Below are 16,225 nucleotides of genomic sequence, written 5' to 3'. Positions count from 1 at the left end.
CGAGGTTAGGTAATTTCCCTAAGGCTACATAGCTAGTAAGCAGCCAAGTAAGGACTCAATACTGGGCCTGCAAAGACCACACACTCACCCCCACCCTGCATCAGACGCAGCTCCCAGTAGGGTGCTGGCCCCGGGACTATCTGTACCAAAATGAGGGGTGGAGTACATCCTCCTTATCCCAAGGTAAATGTGGAGACTGTGCACATAGGCACTCAAGCAGAATAAAAGCTGGTTTTACAGATAATGCCAGGCCCAGGCAGAGGCACAAGAAACAATCCCAGGTATTTTACCACTAGGCAAACCATGAATCAGTGACAGAGAGTTCAAACAAGGCAGGCATTACTGCCAAAGAACTAACAGCAGGTAGCTCCATTTGTAAATGGGCAGATGCTGACACCATGATCAAAAGGAAGGTAACGCACATCCACTTAAACCATCAGACCAACGTTCCACAGCTTATTTCAAGTTTTTCTAACTGAAGCAGCAACCTTTAAAAACTATCCGACAAATCAGACATTTCATTTTATTTTGTTTATGAGCCGAGATGGAGAAAAGATAATCAGGCACCTCATCAATCCCAGTCTAACTGTGCTGGGATTTCACTCTAAGCAAAATCTTGATGAACAAGATAAATTGGCTCAAAAGATTCTAAAGGAATAAACTTCAAATTCAGCTCAGTGAAAGGCAAAATGCTATAGAAGATAAGGACACCAGATTTACATGATCTAAAATATCCCTTTTTATCCCTGAAAGGTCTTCACATTGTACAGTTTGCCAGATCAGAACGTCTGCCCGTCCCCCAACTCCCTACGCCCCCCTATCTAGCTAACAGACTTTTTTTTTCTGAGATGGAGTCTCGCTCTGTCACCCCGGCTGGAGTAGCGTGGCGCGATCTTGGCTCACTGCAACCTCCGCCTCTCAGGTTCAAGCAATTCTCCCGCCTCAGGCTCCCAAGTACCTGGGATTACAGGCGCACACCACCACACTCGGTTGATTTTTGTATTTTTAGTAAGAGACAGGTTTCGTCATGTTGGCCAGGCTGGTCTTAAACTCCTGACCTCAGGTGATCCGCCTGCCTCAGCCTCCCAAAGTGCTGGGATTATAGGCGTGAGCCACCACGCCCAGCCTAGCTAACAGACTTTTAAATATCATGTTTTTTTACCTTGTTTAGTAGTTTGATATTATTTAACCAAGTAGACTTCGCTCGTGGGATAAAGGAAAATGTCACTTCCTTGAAGTATTTGTTCAGTAAGTCCGGGCACACTTTGAGGATGTTCACCACAAGGTCAGCCACCAGCTCATCATCAGCTGCAGTTTTCAAACCCAGCAAGAAGTGCAAAAGTGTCAGGTTTCCACCTCTGTCAGAGAAAGAGACATGGGGAGAGGTCAAAGCACCCTGAGACCTCATGGTGACGCAGCTCTGCAGAACTGCCCTCAGTGGACACAGCAATGACAGCCTGGGGAACTTCCCTCAAGACATAAAGTGGGAGTTCTGTGGCCTGGGGGTTCCCGCTCTCCACAGAGGGCTTCCCTCCCATCCTCTACTTCTGAGTGGCTGAAAAAGTCTAAGTCTCTGATTGTCCTGCTCCCTTTCTTCTTTCCTACTTTCCTCCCTTGAGTTCAATTTGCTTTCTAAAGAAAAGGAAGAACACCATTCTCTCCCACTCTACCTCAGCCACCTACCAGTCTACCTAGAAGTCAAGGCTACTGAAAAGAAAGGGCAAAACCAGGATGGAGAAATCCAAGCCCCAAACTTCATTTTGAGATTTTACTGACATCCCTCCTCCAGCCACACATGAAAAAGCACTACGTAGGGCTGGCTGCAGTGACTCACAACTATAATCCCAGCACTTTGGGAGGCCAAGGCGGGAGGATCACCTGAGGTCAGGAGTTCAAGACCAGCTTGGCCAACATAGTGAAACTCTGTCTCTACTAAAAACACACAAAAAATTAGCCAGGTGTGGTGGTGCCCATCTGTAGTCCTAGCTACTCAAGAGGCTGAGGCAGGATAATCGCTTGAACCCGAGAGGTGGAGGCTGCAATGAGCTGAGATTGCACCACTGCACTCCAGCCTGGGCAACAGAGACTCCGTCTGAAAAAATAAAGCACTATGTAAATACATATGTGAGTGTAAATGTAAAAAAATGCAGGTAAGATATTTTTCTCTTGAAAGGGGGACTTCTTTTACTTTTCAAAATGTTTTATTATTTCTTTATTTAGAGATAGGGTCTTGCTCTGTCATCCAGAATGCAGTGGTGTGACCAGGGCTCACTGCAGCCTCGAACTCCTGGATTCAAGTGATCCTCCTGCCTCAGCCTCCTGAGTAGCTGGGACTAGAGGTGCGCACCACCACACCTGGCAATAAAGTTTTTTTTATATGAACTGCTCATGAGTTGCTGCATGGTCCAGAGTGCCATCAAATTATTTCTTGACAAGAAATCTGACAAGACAGCACAAGGTCCTTGCACGGGCCTTCTGCCTTCCCTGTTTCTAGCTTATTTCAAATTCCCTCATCTTCATTTAGCAGCTGAAAGAAGCTAGGATGGAGAAAAAATCTACTGTGGAAAAATATTGAAAAGTTGTCTCAAAGTGGACAATCTTCAAAGGTATGAGAAGATAATAAAAGCAGCAGATGAGCCCAGGAGTTCGAGGCTGGAGTGACCTATGACTGTGCCACTGCCTTCCATCCTGAGCAACAGAGCGAGACTCCATCTCAAAAAAAAAAAAAAAAAAAAAAAGGTAAGACGCAGGAAAGACCACAGAGACTCAAACTTGCATAAAGGGAGTAAAACCCCAGGATCCACACAGCAAAAGCCCCAGGTAACAAAGCTTCACGTGCCTCAAAGTCTTTTTAGAAAGCACGCCCTTTCCTATCTGCTTGACCCTGGGAAGTCAAAACACCCAGAAAACCCTCAGACGCGGCCTCGTGCACGACACAGTGATGGTTTCTAGGGTCCCCAGTGTCTCATATCCCCCTTATAAATTCAGTAAAACTTTACACATAGTTTACACATAGTTTAAAAAAGTTTTTTAAAAATCTTTACACATAGTTTAAAAAAGTTTTTAAAAAATCAAATTAGAAAGTATAATTTTGATCAGAAAAACTATCCTTTAAAAAAAGGATATGAAAATATCCTTTCTTTTTTTTTTTTTTTTTTTTTTTTAGACGGAGTCTCGCTGTGTCGCCCAGGCTGGAGTGCAGTGGCGCGATCTCGGCTCACTGCAAGCTCCGCCTCCCGGGTTCACGCCATTCTCCCGCCTCAGCCTCCGAGTAGCTGGGACTACAGGCGCCCGCCACCACGCCCGGCTAGTTTTTTTTGTATTTTTAGTAGAGACGGGGTTTCACCATGTTAGCCAGGATGGTCTCGATCTCCTGACCTCGTGATCCACCCGCCTCGGCCTCCCAAAGTGCTGGGATTACAGGCTTGAGCCACCGCGCCCGGCCGAAAATATCCTTTCTTAATATGAAAATGTCATGAACAAATATAGTTTGTACTGTCAAATGAAAAGGATATTAAACCTACAAAAAGTGCTAAAAACACTACACATACTTTAATCAACAACGTAATAAAATGGAGAGCACTAATATTTATGTAGTGCATGATACATGCCAGACACTGCTCTAGGCATTACCACCACCTCTCTACGACAGGCACTACTTTTATTCCCACTTTATAGACGAGATAATGGAGGCGGAGAGGATGCCTAACCCAGTGAAGGTCTCAGAGCTAAGTTAGGATTGAAGCCCAGCTGCCTGCTGTTAACCTACACCAGGGACTGGCAAAGTAGGGCTCAGCACCTATCACTGTAGTTTTATTGGGACACAGGTAAAACTACTTATTTACATCTATGGATGCCTTGGTGGCACAATTGAGTGGTCACAACAGACTGTAGGCTGCCAAGCCTAAAATACAATCTGGCCCTTTGTAGAAAAAGTTTGCCAATCCTTGCTCTATGCTGTAACACCAGTTTTCAGTGAACACCTACTATGTGCCAGGCACTGTCCTAGGGACTGGAGGCCCATAACAGACCGGCGCCTGTTCTCACCACTTCTCACCAATCTGGTAACAAACAAGCAAATAAATAAATCAGCAAACAAATAAATGAACAGTCAGAAGCCTAAGCCAGGCAAAAAGCACCGTGACAGTGGAGGGACTATTTCAGAAAGGGCTGCTAGGGAAGGCCTCCCTGAAGCGGTGAGGTCTGCAAAGGAACCTGAATGAAATGAAGGAGTGGGCCACATGTCTACTGGGGAACAGGGAACGATGCAATTCAGGGTTCTCAAAGCTTTCTGTTACCATTCACAAACAAATCTCCTTCCTTTCCCTTATGCACAAACACTTGTCTTTTGCCCATGGCTTCAAAATTCACATACGTCACAGCTTGCTGCAAACAGACGCATACCCACAAGTTGATTCAATACGCCCATCAAATGATCATCTATTTCAGGGGCCTAGTTATGGAGGAAAAATGCTTTAAAAAGGGAGAACAATGCATGCGTTTTAAGCATGGTGTACTATTCTATTCAACTATAAAAGTCTGCTGTTGTGTTTTGGCAGGAAAATGAGCTCATTCTTACTGGTGAAAGAAGAAAGAAATGATGTGACAAGTTAAATCACAGTAACCTCAGAATCAAAACATGTCCAAAGTCATAAGCAGACAGAAAAAATCCCACCACGTTATTCCATTTTGAAGGAATCCCCTGATTTCCTGACTGGCTGAAACTAGAAGTAAATCAAACTGCCTAAAACCTTGTGATATAATGCTATGATAGAAATAACAAGGAGTAAAAAATAAATCATTTACAATGACCAGAAAACGTGGCCAATATTTTTATTGTCAAATGGGGAAAAAGCAGATAGGATGAACAGTAGTAAGCCGTTTTTGTTATTAAAAAAAAATTACATGGACCTGTATTATACAACTACAAAAAGAAAGTCTCAAAGAATATAATCAAAACCAGTAGATTTGAACTTTGTTTCCTTACTGATGAAACGTTATCATAATTGTGAAATACGAAACAAAATATAAAAAATAAAAACAATTTTGAAATCGTGACTCATGGGCAGCCTGTTGAGGACAGGGAGGACTGTTTAGTACCAGTTTGGAGCTGGACTTCCTGGATTCCAATGCAAGCTCTGCCATTTAACTAGGATATGGGTCTGGACCTCTCTAGAACTACTTTCTTCCTCTGCAAAGTTGGCACCTGCGTCAGGACTGCTGTGAGGCCCATGTCAGGGCCAACCCTCTCTGTGAAGGCAGACGCCTTTCCTGAGCTCCAGCTGACGAACACTGTCTTTAGGTAAACATCTGCAGCACCTCTCTGGGTGAAATATCCCATGACCTAACTAAGTGCTAACAGACAGCCACCCTCAGAACTGCCCCCGAGGGCATGCAGTGAGTAGAAGTTCTCTGGGACTACAACTGTTCAACCCTGAAATGAGTTAGATAATGTCCACAATTCTAGTTCTAACCTACTACAGTTCCACTGGACACTCATGTATGTGGTGACTTCTAAGGAACACACACACCCTGGGGTCCACAAGAGTGTTATACTTTACCTGCCAAAGGTACCCAAAGATGCATCATAAAAATTAATTCCATGCTTGAGTGAACAGCAAAGATCCATCAGGAAGTTATGAACGAGCTCCCGTACCATGGTTTTCCCTGCTTCTTCAGCAGAAACCTATGAAGATTTTTAAAAATTTTTAAAAATTTTTTAAGATTTTTAAAAATTCAATGCAAATCCCAAGCTCATACATCTAAGAAAGAGCTAGAGTAAAAACAAGGACAATATCAACTGCCTGATGACAATTTAAAACATTTTAAACATCTGGTATCACTCCAAACAATAAATGAAAACAACAACCAAAGATACACCGATCAAGATAAAAGAATACTCTGAAGAGGGACAAGCTTGAACCTGTATTTTTAAAAGCTTTAAAGTGATCTAATTTCTCTTGTTCATTTGAATAAAAGTCCACATTTGGGAGTGTTTTTAGGCAGCCTCCGAGGCTTGCTGGTCTAGAGCATACAAAAACATGTTCAAAACAAGAGGACCTGGGCAAGTCTCCAAGATAAAAGGAGGTGAAGTAGTAGACTCTTGAGAGGTGAGTTATTATAACGTTAACAGGAAGTCCGTGCCTTTACTACTCTGGCCAAGTCCATGTTCAGTAACACCCTGAGGGAAATTAAAATATATACTGGCATTGGGTCAGTGTGAGAGCAGCTGTTTCAATTTAGCACATGCGTTAACTAGCACAAAATAAATTATATATGTCAGTAGATGAGGCTCCTAGACATTCAGGATCCTGAAGTTAAAAACAAACAAACAAACAAACAAAAACACGCAACAAGGCCTGAAACTCCACAACTGGACATGAAAGAATGGAAGGACAGGAAGGCAGAGGTAAAGCAAGAGGAGGAAAAGAGGGCCGGGATGACCCTGCAGGTCTAACAGGCAAGTGCTGCAGGGAAAACTAAGATATGGCTCAGCTCAAGGAAATCATAGTTTTCTAAAAGAAAAAAAAAAAAAAAATATATATATATATATATAAGCATGATTAAGAAATTAGGGGAAAAAATCCTATTGCAATTAGCAGAGGGTTAATACAACCATATAACCACAGTCAAAAGAAACAGATCAAATGAGGGGACTTCAAGTCTGGTGCAGCGTTGAGAATTCTCCCTCTCCCGACCCTGAGGATCAAATTCCAACAACGAGGTCAATGAAAACCAAAAAGGGTCTGCACCTTGACATTTTCCGGGTTCACGTCGGTAATCCCATTCCAGTTGTACAGCGATGCTATGTGGTTCAACAACTGCCCCGTAAAGAAACGTACCTTCTGGGTTTTTGTGATATTTTTATTGTGAACTACCTGAAAACAATAATAAAAACAAATGAAGTTCATGGAATTCAATTATTTTTTAAATGGTGCTCACTGTTTTCCGATCATTATAAAAATAATGCATGCTAGTGGCAGAAAATTTGGTTTAAAAAAAGGAAAAACATAAAAGGGAAATTCACCAATATTCCCAACCATCCTAGGACACCTAGTTACTATTTTGATACATTTCATTTCAGTCACCACCCACACCCACACAATAGACATGTGTATGTATTAGTTATTTTTTGCCTGAGATTTTATTTATATGTGATTACTTATGAAACATAATCCTTTTCCACATCATTAAAAATCCCTGTAGAACATTTTGGGGGGCTAAATACCATTCTATCCTGAGTGGACCACCACTTATCTAACCATTCCCCTGGTGTTTACAATTAGTTGCTTCTAAATTCTGGCTATTCTCCATAAAGCCGTGATTAGCATCCTTGCACAAAGTTTTCACTACATCTGACTTTGGACTTGACTCTGGTTCCTGTAAGCGGAATTGTGGCACAAATTCTCAGCTCCACCCAAACCTACCCCTAGAATCCCTAGGGGTGTGGCCCAGGTATATGTATTCCAAATACATTCCCCTAGTGGTTCTGATGCAACTCCCCCAGTTCAGAACAACCATACGTCAGGGTCCACGAACATATTTAAGACCTCTGACACATCCTGTCAGAACTGTTATCTTCCATAGGGGATACAACACTTCCTTCTCAAGAAAGTATCTGATTCAAAGCACCCTGGCTAGCATTGAACACCATTGTTTTTAAAAGTCAATGCTATTTTAGTAGGCAAAAAAATCTGTAGGTCATTATTTGCATTACTTTAAATTAGGGTTTCTCAACCTCAGCTCTACTGACACTTGGGGCCCGGTAATTGTGATGGGGGCCGTCCTGGGCATTGCAGGCTGTTTGGCAGCATCCCTGCGGTCTCCTCGCTAGGCACCAGTTGTACCTCCCCAGTTGGGACAACCCAACATGTCTTCAGAGATCGCCAAATGTCCCGTAGAAGGCAAAATTGCCCCCAGTTGAGAATCTCTCTTTAAAATACTTTGAAAATAAAGTCCTTTCATGCTTATTAGCCACTTTCATGTGGACTTTTGACAACCTGTCATGTCGGGAGAGTCACAGAGTTTTTTTTACTGATGATTTAAGGTGTTTCTGTGTTAACGGCAGTGATCCTTTTAGCAAGTTTTAAAATATGGATGAGATGCTTGCAAAAGGCAGAATATGGAACATGACGCAAAACAACCTTTTGCTAGATATGTGAATGAAGTATTATTTATAATTGACAGCCCACGATGATCACTTTGGGTTGCTGTGAAATGTTGACCATCAGCTTTTCTGCTGCTGTAATAAAACAGCCGCCACGTCTGGACATCACTGGCTGCTTCAGCTATTCCTTAACCTTCTAGTCTCGGGATATGCTCATTAACAAGAACAAGTTTCTGCTTCAGGAAGAATTTCCCACTCAACCAATACAAGAGTCTACATAACGTAAGATGTTGTAGCTCTACAGTACAGTAAACACCAGAGAATATCTCCACGCTCAAGGGAAAACAGACAACAGAAACACTGATCACCAAGCACGTACCTTTGTTTTCAGTGTGGATAATAAAATATTGATGGTAGAGATCCTATCTTCCTTTATCCCTGAGCTAAAAATGCAAGGAATAAATTCTGAAAGTAAAAGTTTCAAAGCATTAAATTCAAAAATATTTTGAAAATGAGAATAGACGAGAGAATATTACTGTTTAAGTAGTACAGCAAACAATGCCTTTTACCTTTTCTAAGTTTTTTTTTTTTTTAACTACACAAGTTTCCAGTAGAAATAACCACTTCCATGACATAAGAAATCAAGAAGCCAAGCACAGTGGCTCATGCCTGTAAACCCAGCACTATGGGAGGCCAAGGTGGGAGGATCCCTTGAGGCCAGGAGTTCAAGAACAGCCTGGGCAATATAGCAAGACCCTGTCTCTAAAAAAGAATTTAAAAATGATCTGGGTATGGTGGTATGCACACGTAGTCTTACTGTAGTCTTAGCTACCTAGAGGCTGAGGTGGCAGGATCAGTAGTACCCAGGAGTTTGAGGTTGCAGTAAGCTATGATTGCACCACCACACTCCAACCTAGGCAACAGAGCAAGACAGTGTCTCCAAAAAAACAAAACAAAACAAAACAAAAAAAAAAAAAAAAGGAGGAAAGAAAAGAAATCAAGAGCACCTAAAGGTGAACCAATGACAGAACTTTTTAAGAAGTTCAGTAGGTCTTTAGTTCCATTTTGCTTTTCTTTTCTCATATTAAAATTAACTAAATACTATTTGAAAGAGAATGTGTGGTATAACAAACTAATACAATTTCTCGCTTAGACTTGCTGAGATATGTTTAAAGAGAAGGTCATCATTTTTTAAGTTGGCAGTAGAATTTTGGTTGATTTAGTTTGTTGACTTTTTGCTTTCTCTTCCTACTTTTCAATCCCCAGGGAAATAGCCACCAGTGCTATCATTATTAATGCAGTGGTGACAGTGGGCAGAAGCAGCAAAGCAATTACAATTTTCCTTGCTCCACACAGGCTTACTGGGCACACAGAATTTCTACAAAAGCAAATTCATTATTTGTGAAAAAGGAAAAATCAGAAAATACCAGACAAACCAAAAGAATAAGTCAAGGCCTCAGTACCGAGAAGTTAACACTGTTAACATTGTCTGAGTTAACTATTAACTTTCTGATGTATTCATGCTATTCTATTTGAGTAAAATGAGATCGTACTTTACAGTTTTATAACTCAGTTTACACCTGATCATGTATCACTAAAAAACTCTGAAACCATTAAGTACAGCATTTTTTTTTTTCTTTTTGAGACAGGGCCTCCCTCTGCCCTCCAAGCTAGAGTGCAGTGGTGCAATCTCGACTTACTGCAGCCTTGACATTCCAGGCTCAAGCAATTCTCCCACCTCAGCCTCCCAAGTAGCTGAGACAATAGGTACACGCCAACACGCCCAGTTAACTTTTGTATTTTTTTCTTCTGGTAGAGACAGAATCTCACTATGTTGCCCAGGATGGTCTCAAGAATTCCTGGGTTCAAGCAATCCTCCCGCCTCCACCTCCCAAAATGCTGGGATTACAGGCGTGAGCCACCACGGCCAGCCTCTAGAGTATTTTTAATCGCTGCATTCCGTCTTATGACCAGTCCCCTATTTGCTCAGCCAATCTCTTACTGGTGGATAGTTAGAAGTCCCATTTCCAGCGAATATAAATATTATTCCCTAACAAAACTTCTACTCACATCTGTAATTATTTCACTGGGATAAATGACTAAACATGGAATTGCAGGATCAAGTATCTTAAAAGTTGTTTTATCTTTTTTTTTTTTACCCATTGTGCAACCCACTTCAGTGCCAGCAGCCTACGGGCACAGAGGCCAGGCAATGGTTCGGGGCTACAGTTTGCCCTGGCATGGGGTACTATGAGAGGCCCAAGGGGACGGGCCCATCATAAATCCAAACCCATGCATCAGCATCTTAAAAGTTTTGATGCGTACAGCCAAACTCCCAGCAGAAACATTAAACTGTAGTACGTTCCAGTCCCCTTCAACAGTGAAAATGGTACCAACTGTCCTTGAATAAAAGGCCAGATGGCTGAAATGACCCAGGGGAGTCTTAAAGAAACTACTGGCCCTGGCAGCAGCAAGACATCCTGAACCTAGTTCCTAGTAACACGTAGGAAAAAAAAAAAAATCTGTCTGCTGCATTATGCAGAGACCACATCTCCACTCTCACGCTGCCCACCACAGCAGCAATGGAGGGCCCCACACAGACCAGGCTGACCACAGACAGGGTGACCACCACCCGCACTCTTCTCCTAAATGGTCCCGGTAGTCACGTTCCAGGGGCAGTTCGGATCTCCCACCTGGGAGGGGGAAGGACTGGAGACCCAAACACCCTGAGTACAGTACCCTGCTACTCCTCCTCAATAGCTCTCAGAGCTCCGGCCAGTCCACGGGACTGCTCCTCACCTCTAGACAGGCCAGGATTCCAGGGAATCTCACTGAGCAACTGCCATGTGCTGAGCTAAGTGCTGCCATTGATCATCTTACTGAATCTCTTGATAAAATGTAAGTGGCCCTAGCAGATTAAATGATGCCAACCCTCACTCTAGGGACACAGCCACCAGAAGGTGGTCAAGCTGGAATTCTCTGAAGCCCTGTTACTGCTATTCTCATAACACGGGCTAAGCCATCAAACTTCATTTTTTAAAACTACAGCTCCCAAGGAAATCCAGGTAGCCAGGGCTATGAGTCTGAGTGTGTTCCAGAGCCATAAAGCCTCCTTTGTTTGCCCGACCCTGCCTCCCTGAGGTCTGCATTTAGCCTCTGCTACAGCCTTGCTCAGTATTCCAGACAGCGTAACAGGAAAACCTCTGTTCACTCTGACCCGTGATATCAAAATGGTACTGACCAAGGCTTTGCACCCGCTCACCCATCTCCCTGCCCCACACCCTTCAATCTGGTGTACAGAGCAACTGCAAAGGCTGCAGACTTTTTTCCAACTTGGAAGAAACGGTTTGCAGCAGGGTTTTCAAAACAAATGGGCTTTCCTAAGGGACAAGGAGGTGCACCTACCTTTCACTTCCAACACCTGCACTATAGTGCTGTCATCACCCGCAATTAGAAAGGAGAGAGCAAACTGAATGTAGGCCTGCCGAACGTCGTACACTCCCTGGAGGACAAAGGAGACCTACATGTCACATGCATACTCCACACAGAGCCAAAGGAATCAGCAACACAGTGGCCAAGCACACCCCTCCCGTCTCAACATCACCAGCCCCCGGGCCTTGTTCCCAGTCACCAGGGGCTGCAAGTCTGAAACCAACGCTCATTCTTCATGGAAAGCAAACAATTTTTTCTATTCTCTTTCCCTGGTGATATTCTCTACTTTTCCTTGTCTTTCAAGCCTTATTCTCAATACAAAAATATAGGTAAAAAATAGCAGCGTTCCCTTCCCTGACTATAACACACACATTTTAGTTTCTTGGCCACTTTGGTGCAGAACAAGACTCTCAGCCTGCCTAGATCCATCTCCTCTCGCTTGCTAATGAAAATCATCTATGTTTTTGAAAATCCAGAGATGATGAAATGACTGGTACTGCTTTTGATGAGACATCAATGTGGCGATGTCTGGTTTTTATTAGATACTATAAATAACTCATTAGCTCATACCACAAACGAAAGCACAGATGCTGTCACGTTACCAACCCTGTAAGGCCTTCCCAGGGTTGTAGCCAGCACTGTCCCACAGGCATCAGCCACCACCTAGGGCAGTGGGCACGTCTGGGGAGGGCCCCAACACCGTGACAGCAGCCAATGCCTCTAGGGAAGTCGCTGGTCAACTTCCCCTCCCAGTATCATTAAGACAAATCTGTGTCACATCACTCCTCTTTTGTATCTAAGGAACTCAAGGCATATGGTCATGTCAGTCTCCTATCAGCTGTTCCAGAACTAGCAGGAGTGCCTAGATCCTCCATTGCTTACACCCAGCAGTATTCTCTACTTCACAGTTACTCCAAAGATACCTTCATTCACTGCCGAGAAATAAGTTAGTATCACAACAAACCATCGCCCCAAAATGCCTGGGAAAATTAAGGAGTAATCTCTGCCTTCCAGATAGTTCTGATCCACTTAGTAGTAGCAGGAGAGCTGGTGGCAGTAGCAGTGACGAGGAGGAGGAGGAGGAGGAGGAGGAGAACAATATTTACAGAGCACTTACTATGTGCCAGGCACTATACCAAATGCTGCACATCTGTGATCTCATTTACTCCTCATAACAGCCTGAGGGAGAGATGCCCACACCACACCCATTTTACAGACGAGAAAACTGAGGGGTCAAAAATTCAGCCAGATACAGTGGCTCACGCCTATAATCCCAGCACACTGGGAGGCCAAGTAGGGCAGATCATTTGAGGTTAGGAGTTCAAAACCAACCCAGCCAACATGGTGAAACCCTGTCTCTACTAAAAATACAAAAATTAGCTGGGTATGGTGGTAGGCGCCTATAATTCCAGCTACTCGGGAGGCTGAGACAGGAGAATCACTTGAGCCCGGGAGGCAGAGCTTGCAGTGAGCAGAGATCGCGCCACTGCACTCCAACCTGGGCGACAGCGGAAGACTCCATCTCAAAAAAAAAAAAAAAAAAAAAAATTCACCCGAGGTCACACAGCTAATTAAGTACCACAACTGAGATAAGAAGTAATTGTACAAACATACTACTTATGTTCAACTACAGAGTTCTTCCTTCTTCACAAGATTCTGTGGCATTTTCCATTTTCATTTCACTTTTTCTCAGGGTGCAACGACCATACTTGGCACCAGTTAGGTCTCTGTGTAAGTCTTTAGTTAATTCCATCTTATTTTGTTGCGTCTATGTTCCTTCCGGAGAAAAGGAAGGCTATCCAACCCATGCTCCCTGATATGTAGATCAAGGCCTTGCACACTCATTACATTTATTGAGTCTATCCCTGTACATGCCACACAGCATCTCAGCAAGACCCTATTACACCAATGTGGGTTTCTCCCAAAACTGAGAGCTTCAAACTATCCTCTCTGTTCTGAGGACCTACCTGTGTGACTCATCACAATAAGGAGTTTGCGTCCAATGATCACTGGTGCTGAGATTGTGCAGCACTTCCATAGTGTCAGCAACACTCCAGTGCCTTAACCCACCAATTCACTTTTTATAAAACACTCACTGCATTCAAGATGCCATCATCTCAGGCCAAGAGAGGGTGCAAAGTTAACCAAGATGTTGTCCCTGTCCTCAGGAAGTTTAAGCTGCTCCCAAGCCATCTCTATGCTTCACGGTTCAAATAAACATGCCATCTAATTCAAGCAGTTAATTTTCCCGATCTACACATGCCTTGTGTTCCAGATAAATGCTGCTAAAATGTTAAAACTTGCCTGGCAAAATTAAATTAAGTTCTGTCTTTTCCCTGCTAGTGGAAAGTTCCTGTGCTTTTATTTTTTGTCCACTGAAGTAACAGTACTGGGAGTCAGGACTCTGGAATGCTGGTCCAGGTTTTCTGCCATTCTAGATCTTTCTATCCTGCTGGTACACAGCAGAACTAGACCTCCTGCGGATCCCTCCAGCAATGAATTTATAAATGAAAAGGTTTTAGTTATCACCTCCTGGCTTCCATCTTTTATATCCTAGACAACTCCAAATTTTCTGTCCTGACATGATGGAGGAACTGGGTAAGATCCCCAGGACACAGCAGCTGCCCGTTTCAGGCTCTGCCACTGCCGTCTCCAGCCCACTCCATCCTCTGTCTCCAGTCTACTCCATCAAAGGCGTCCCACTCCTACTGCAAGTGGGCCACATGCCTGCTCTTCATTCCCACCCTGTGACCTCACAGGGTTATTATTCCAGGAAGAAAATGTCCTGAACTCTTCAGGCCTTATTCTGCAAAACACCGTCTAAAATAGACCAAAATACATTTGGTAAAACTGCTCTTTGGCACAGGATTTTAACAATGCTTTCTTTGGCTGGATGAATAATATCTATAATCCTCCTTCTTCATGAGGCTTTAATAATTTCCTCCGAAATGTTAACATACATTCATTTAAAAAAAAAAACAAAAAAACCCTGCCAGCACTTCAACAACTAAATGGCATAAAAACAAACAAATTAAAAAAAAAAACGCAGGGGATGGAGTGAGGGAGAAAAACTCAGACTCAAAAGGGATCAAAGATATTTAAGAGGCCGGGCGCGGTGGCTCAAGCCTGTAATCCCAGCACTTTGGGAGGCCGAGACGGGCGGATCACGAGGCCAGGAGACCGAGACCATCCTGGCTAACACGGTGAAACCCCGTCTCTACTAAAAAATAAAAAAACTAGCCGGGCGTGGTGGCGGCGCCTGTAGTCCCAGCTACTCGGGAGGCTGAGGTAGGAGAATGGCGTAAACCCGGGAGGCAGAGCTTGCAGTGAGCTGAGATCCAGCCACTGCACTCCAGCCTGGGCGACAGAGCCAGACTCCGTCTCAAAAAAAAAAAAAAAAAAAAGATATTTAAGAAACATATCAGTCAAATGCAATGTAGACTTTGTTCGGATCCTGATCTGAACCACGAGGTGTAAAAACATTTTTGAAACAGAAAAAACCTGAGACCAAACTGAGTAATAGATGATAGTGAGAAATTATTAATGTGTTAGGCGTGATAATGGCACTGTGGTTTCTGTTCTTTAAAGGGTCTTTTTCTGTTAGAGTACATGCTGAAATATTTATAGTGAAATATGATTCACGTCTGGGATTTGCTATAATCGACTGCCCCAGAGGAAACTAAAAAGGTGGAGGGTGGGGACAGTGGCTGAAGCTGGACAGCTGGTATAGGGGTTCCTTACGCTGCTCTATTTTTAAATGTTCCTAACAGTTCCTTATTAAATGTAATGTCTCAACTCCGTTTCCTGTAACATATAAGGTATCTAAGATACTTATTACAGATTACACAATGAGAGTAAAAACACTTTCGACTTGACTGTAACTCCCATTTTACAGATCCTGGAGAGGTAAAATAATGTGCCGAGACCCTGAGATGAAACAGCTCGTGCGTGGCCCTGCAGTCAGGGTTCAGGACGGGAAGCCCTAGTCAGCCTTTCCCACGTTCTCTGGGCTCCTGGAGTCTATTTCACTCAGACAGCTGGGAGGGCTGACATCAAAAGAGATGGGTGGGGAGGGCATCTGATGGATAATTACTGCCAGGCTTACTGCCAGGTAAGACCAAAGAACCGTGATATTTGCCCTAGTCTGCAAATAGCACACACATTCTTTTTATTAGAAACGTATTTAAATGTCAGGAGCCATTATTCATTGAATGGAATTTGTTGACACATGGATAAAGCGTAGTATCTAAGAGACATTAAGACCTGGAATTTTTTTCCTTAGAGAATACCTTATTTGTAATTCCAGTAAAACCCTCAACACCAGGCCAATCTCGCAGAGCCATAAAAGCTACTTGGTATTATCAACCTTTTAGTCCAATTCCCGGCAATGTAGAAACTTTTAGTTCCCAGGGATACTGACAGAACAAGGCGGCACGGGGTTATAGAAGTGAATTACTCTAATGTGGTTCTCCACTGCGGCAGATGGGACGGGCTGATATCTGTCTCCTTATTCTTTACGTTCAGGAAGAGGGTGACACTCTGGCCAGGGCTGTTCACAGCACTGAATTCCAGCAGGGGAGCTGATATGGCAACCAGAAGATGCCCTTCAACAGACAACCCACAGCCGGCACACGCGACGGGAGGATGCCCTCGCTCAAGCTCAGGAGTCCTCAAAGTGTGCCTGCT

General features: G+C 43.5%; 1 protein-coding gene and 1 non-coding gene across 2 annotated transcripts in view; both read right to left on the bottom strand.

Annotated features, from left to right (window-relative positions):
* URB1 (URB1 ribosome biogenesis homolog) overlaps window positions 1–16,225 on the bottom strand; it is a 79,301-nt gene that overhangs the window by 53,522 nt on the left and 9,554 nt on the right. Inside the window, exons 5-9 of the mRNA XM_037990628.2 lie at window positions 11,513–11,609; window positions 8,487–8,572; window positions 6,753–6,878; window positions 5,562–5,686; window positions 1,163–1,358 (exon numbers count right to left, since the gene is read on the bottom strand). Of these exons, the coding sequence (XP_037846556.2) occupies window positions 1,163–1,358; window positions 5,562–5,686; window positions 6,753–6,878; window positions 8,487–8,572; window positions 11,513–11,609 (630 nt within the window). The remainder of the gene's footprint in view (window positions 1–1,162; window positions 1,359–5,561; window positions 5,687–6,752; window positions 6,879–8,486; window positions 8,573–11,512; window positions 11,610–16,225) is intronic.
* LOC119621541 (small nucleolar RNA SNORA42/SNORA80 family) lies at window positions 10,268–10,403 on the bottom strand. The gene has a single exon (XR_005238094.1). It is a non-coding gene; the product is annotated as a small nucleolar RNA SNORA42/SNORA80 family (small nucleolar RNA).

Source organism: Chlorocebus sabaeus, chromosome 2 (assembly GCF_047675955.1).
Source record: "Chlorocebus sabaeus isolate Y175 chromosome 2, mChlSab1.0.hap1, whole genome shotgun sequence".
NCBI lineage: Eukaryota > Metazoa > Chordata > Mammalia > Primates > Cercopithecidae > Chlorocebus > Chlorocebus sabaeus.
The sequence above is the reverse complement of the archived record's forward strand: the minus strand, read 5'-3'. Positions and strand labels throughout refer to the sequence as shown.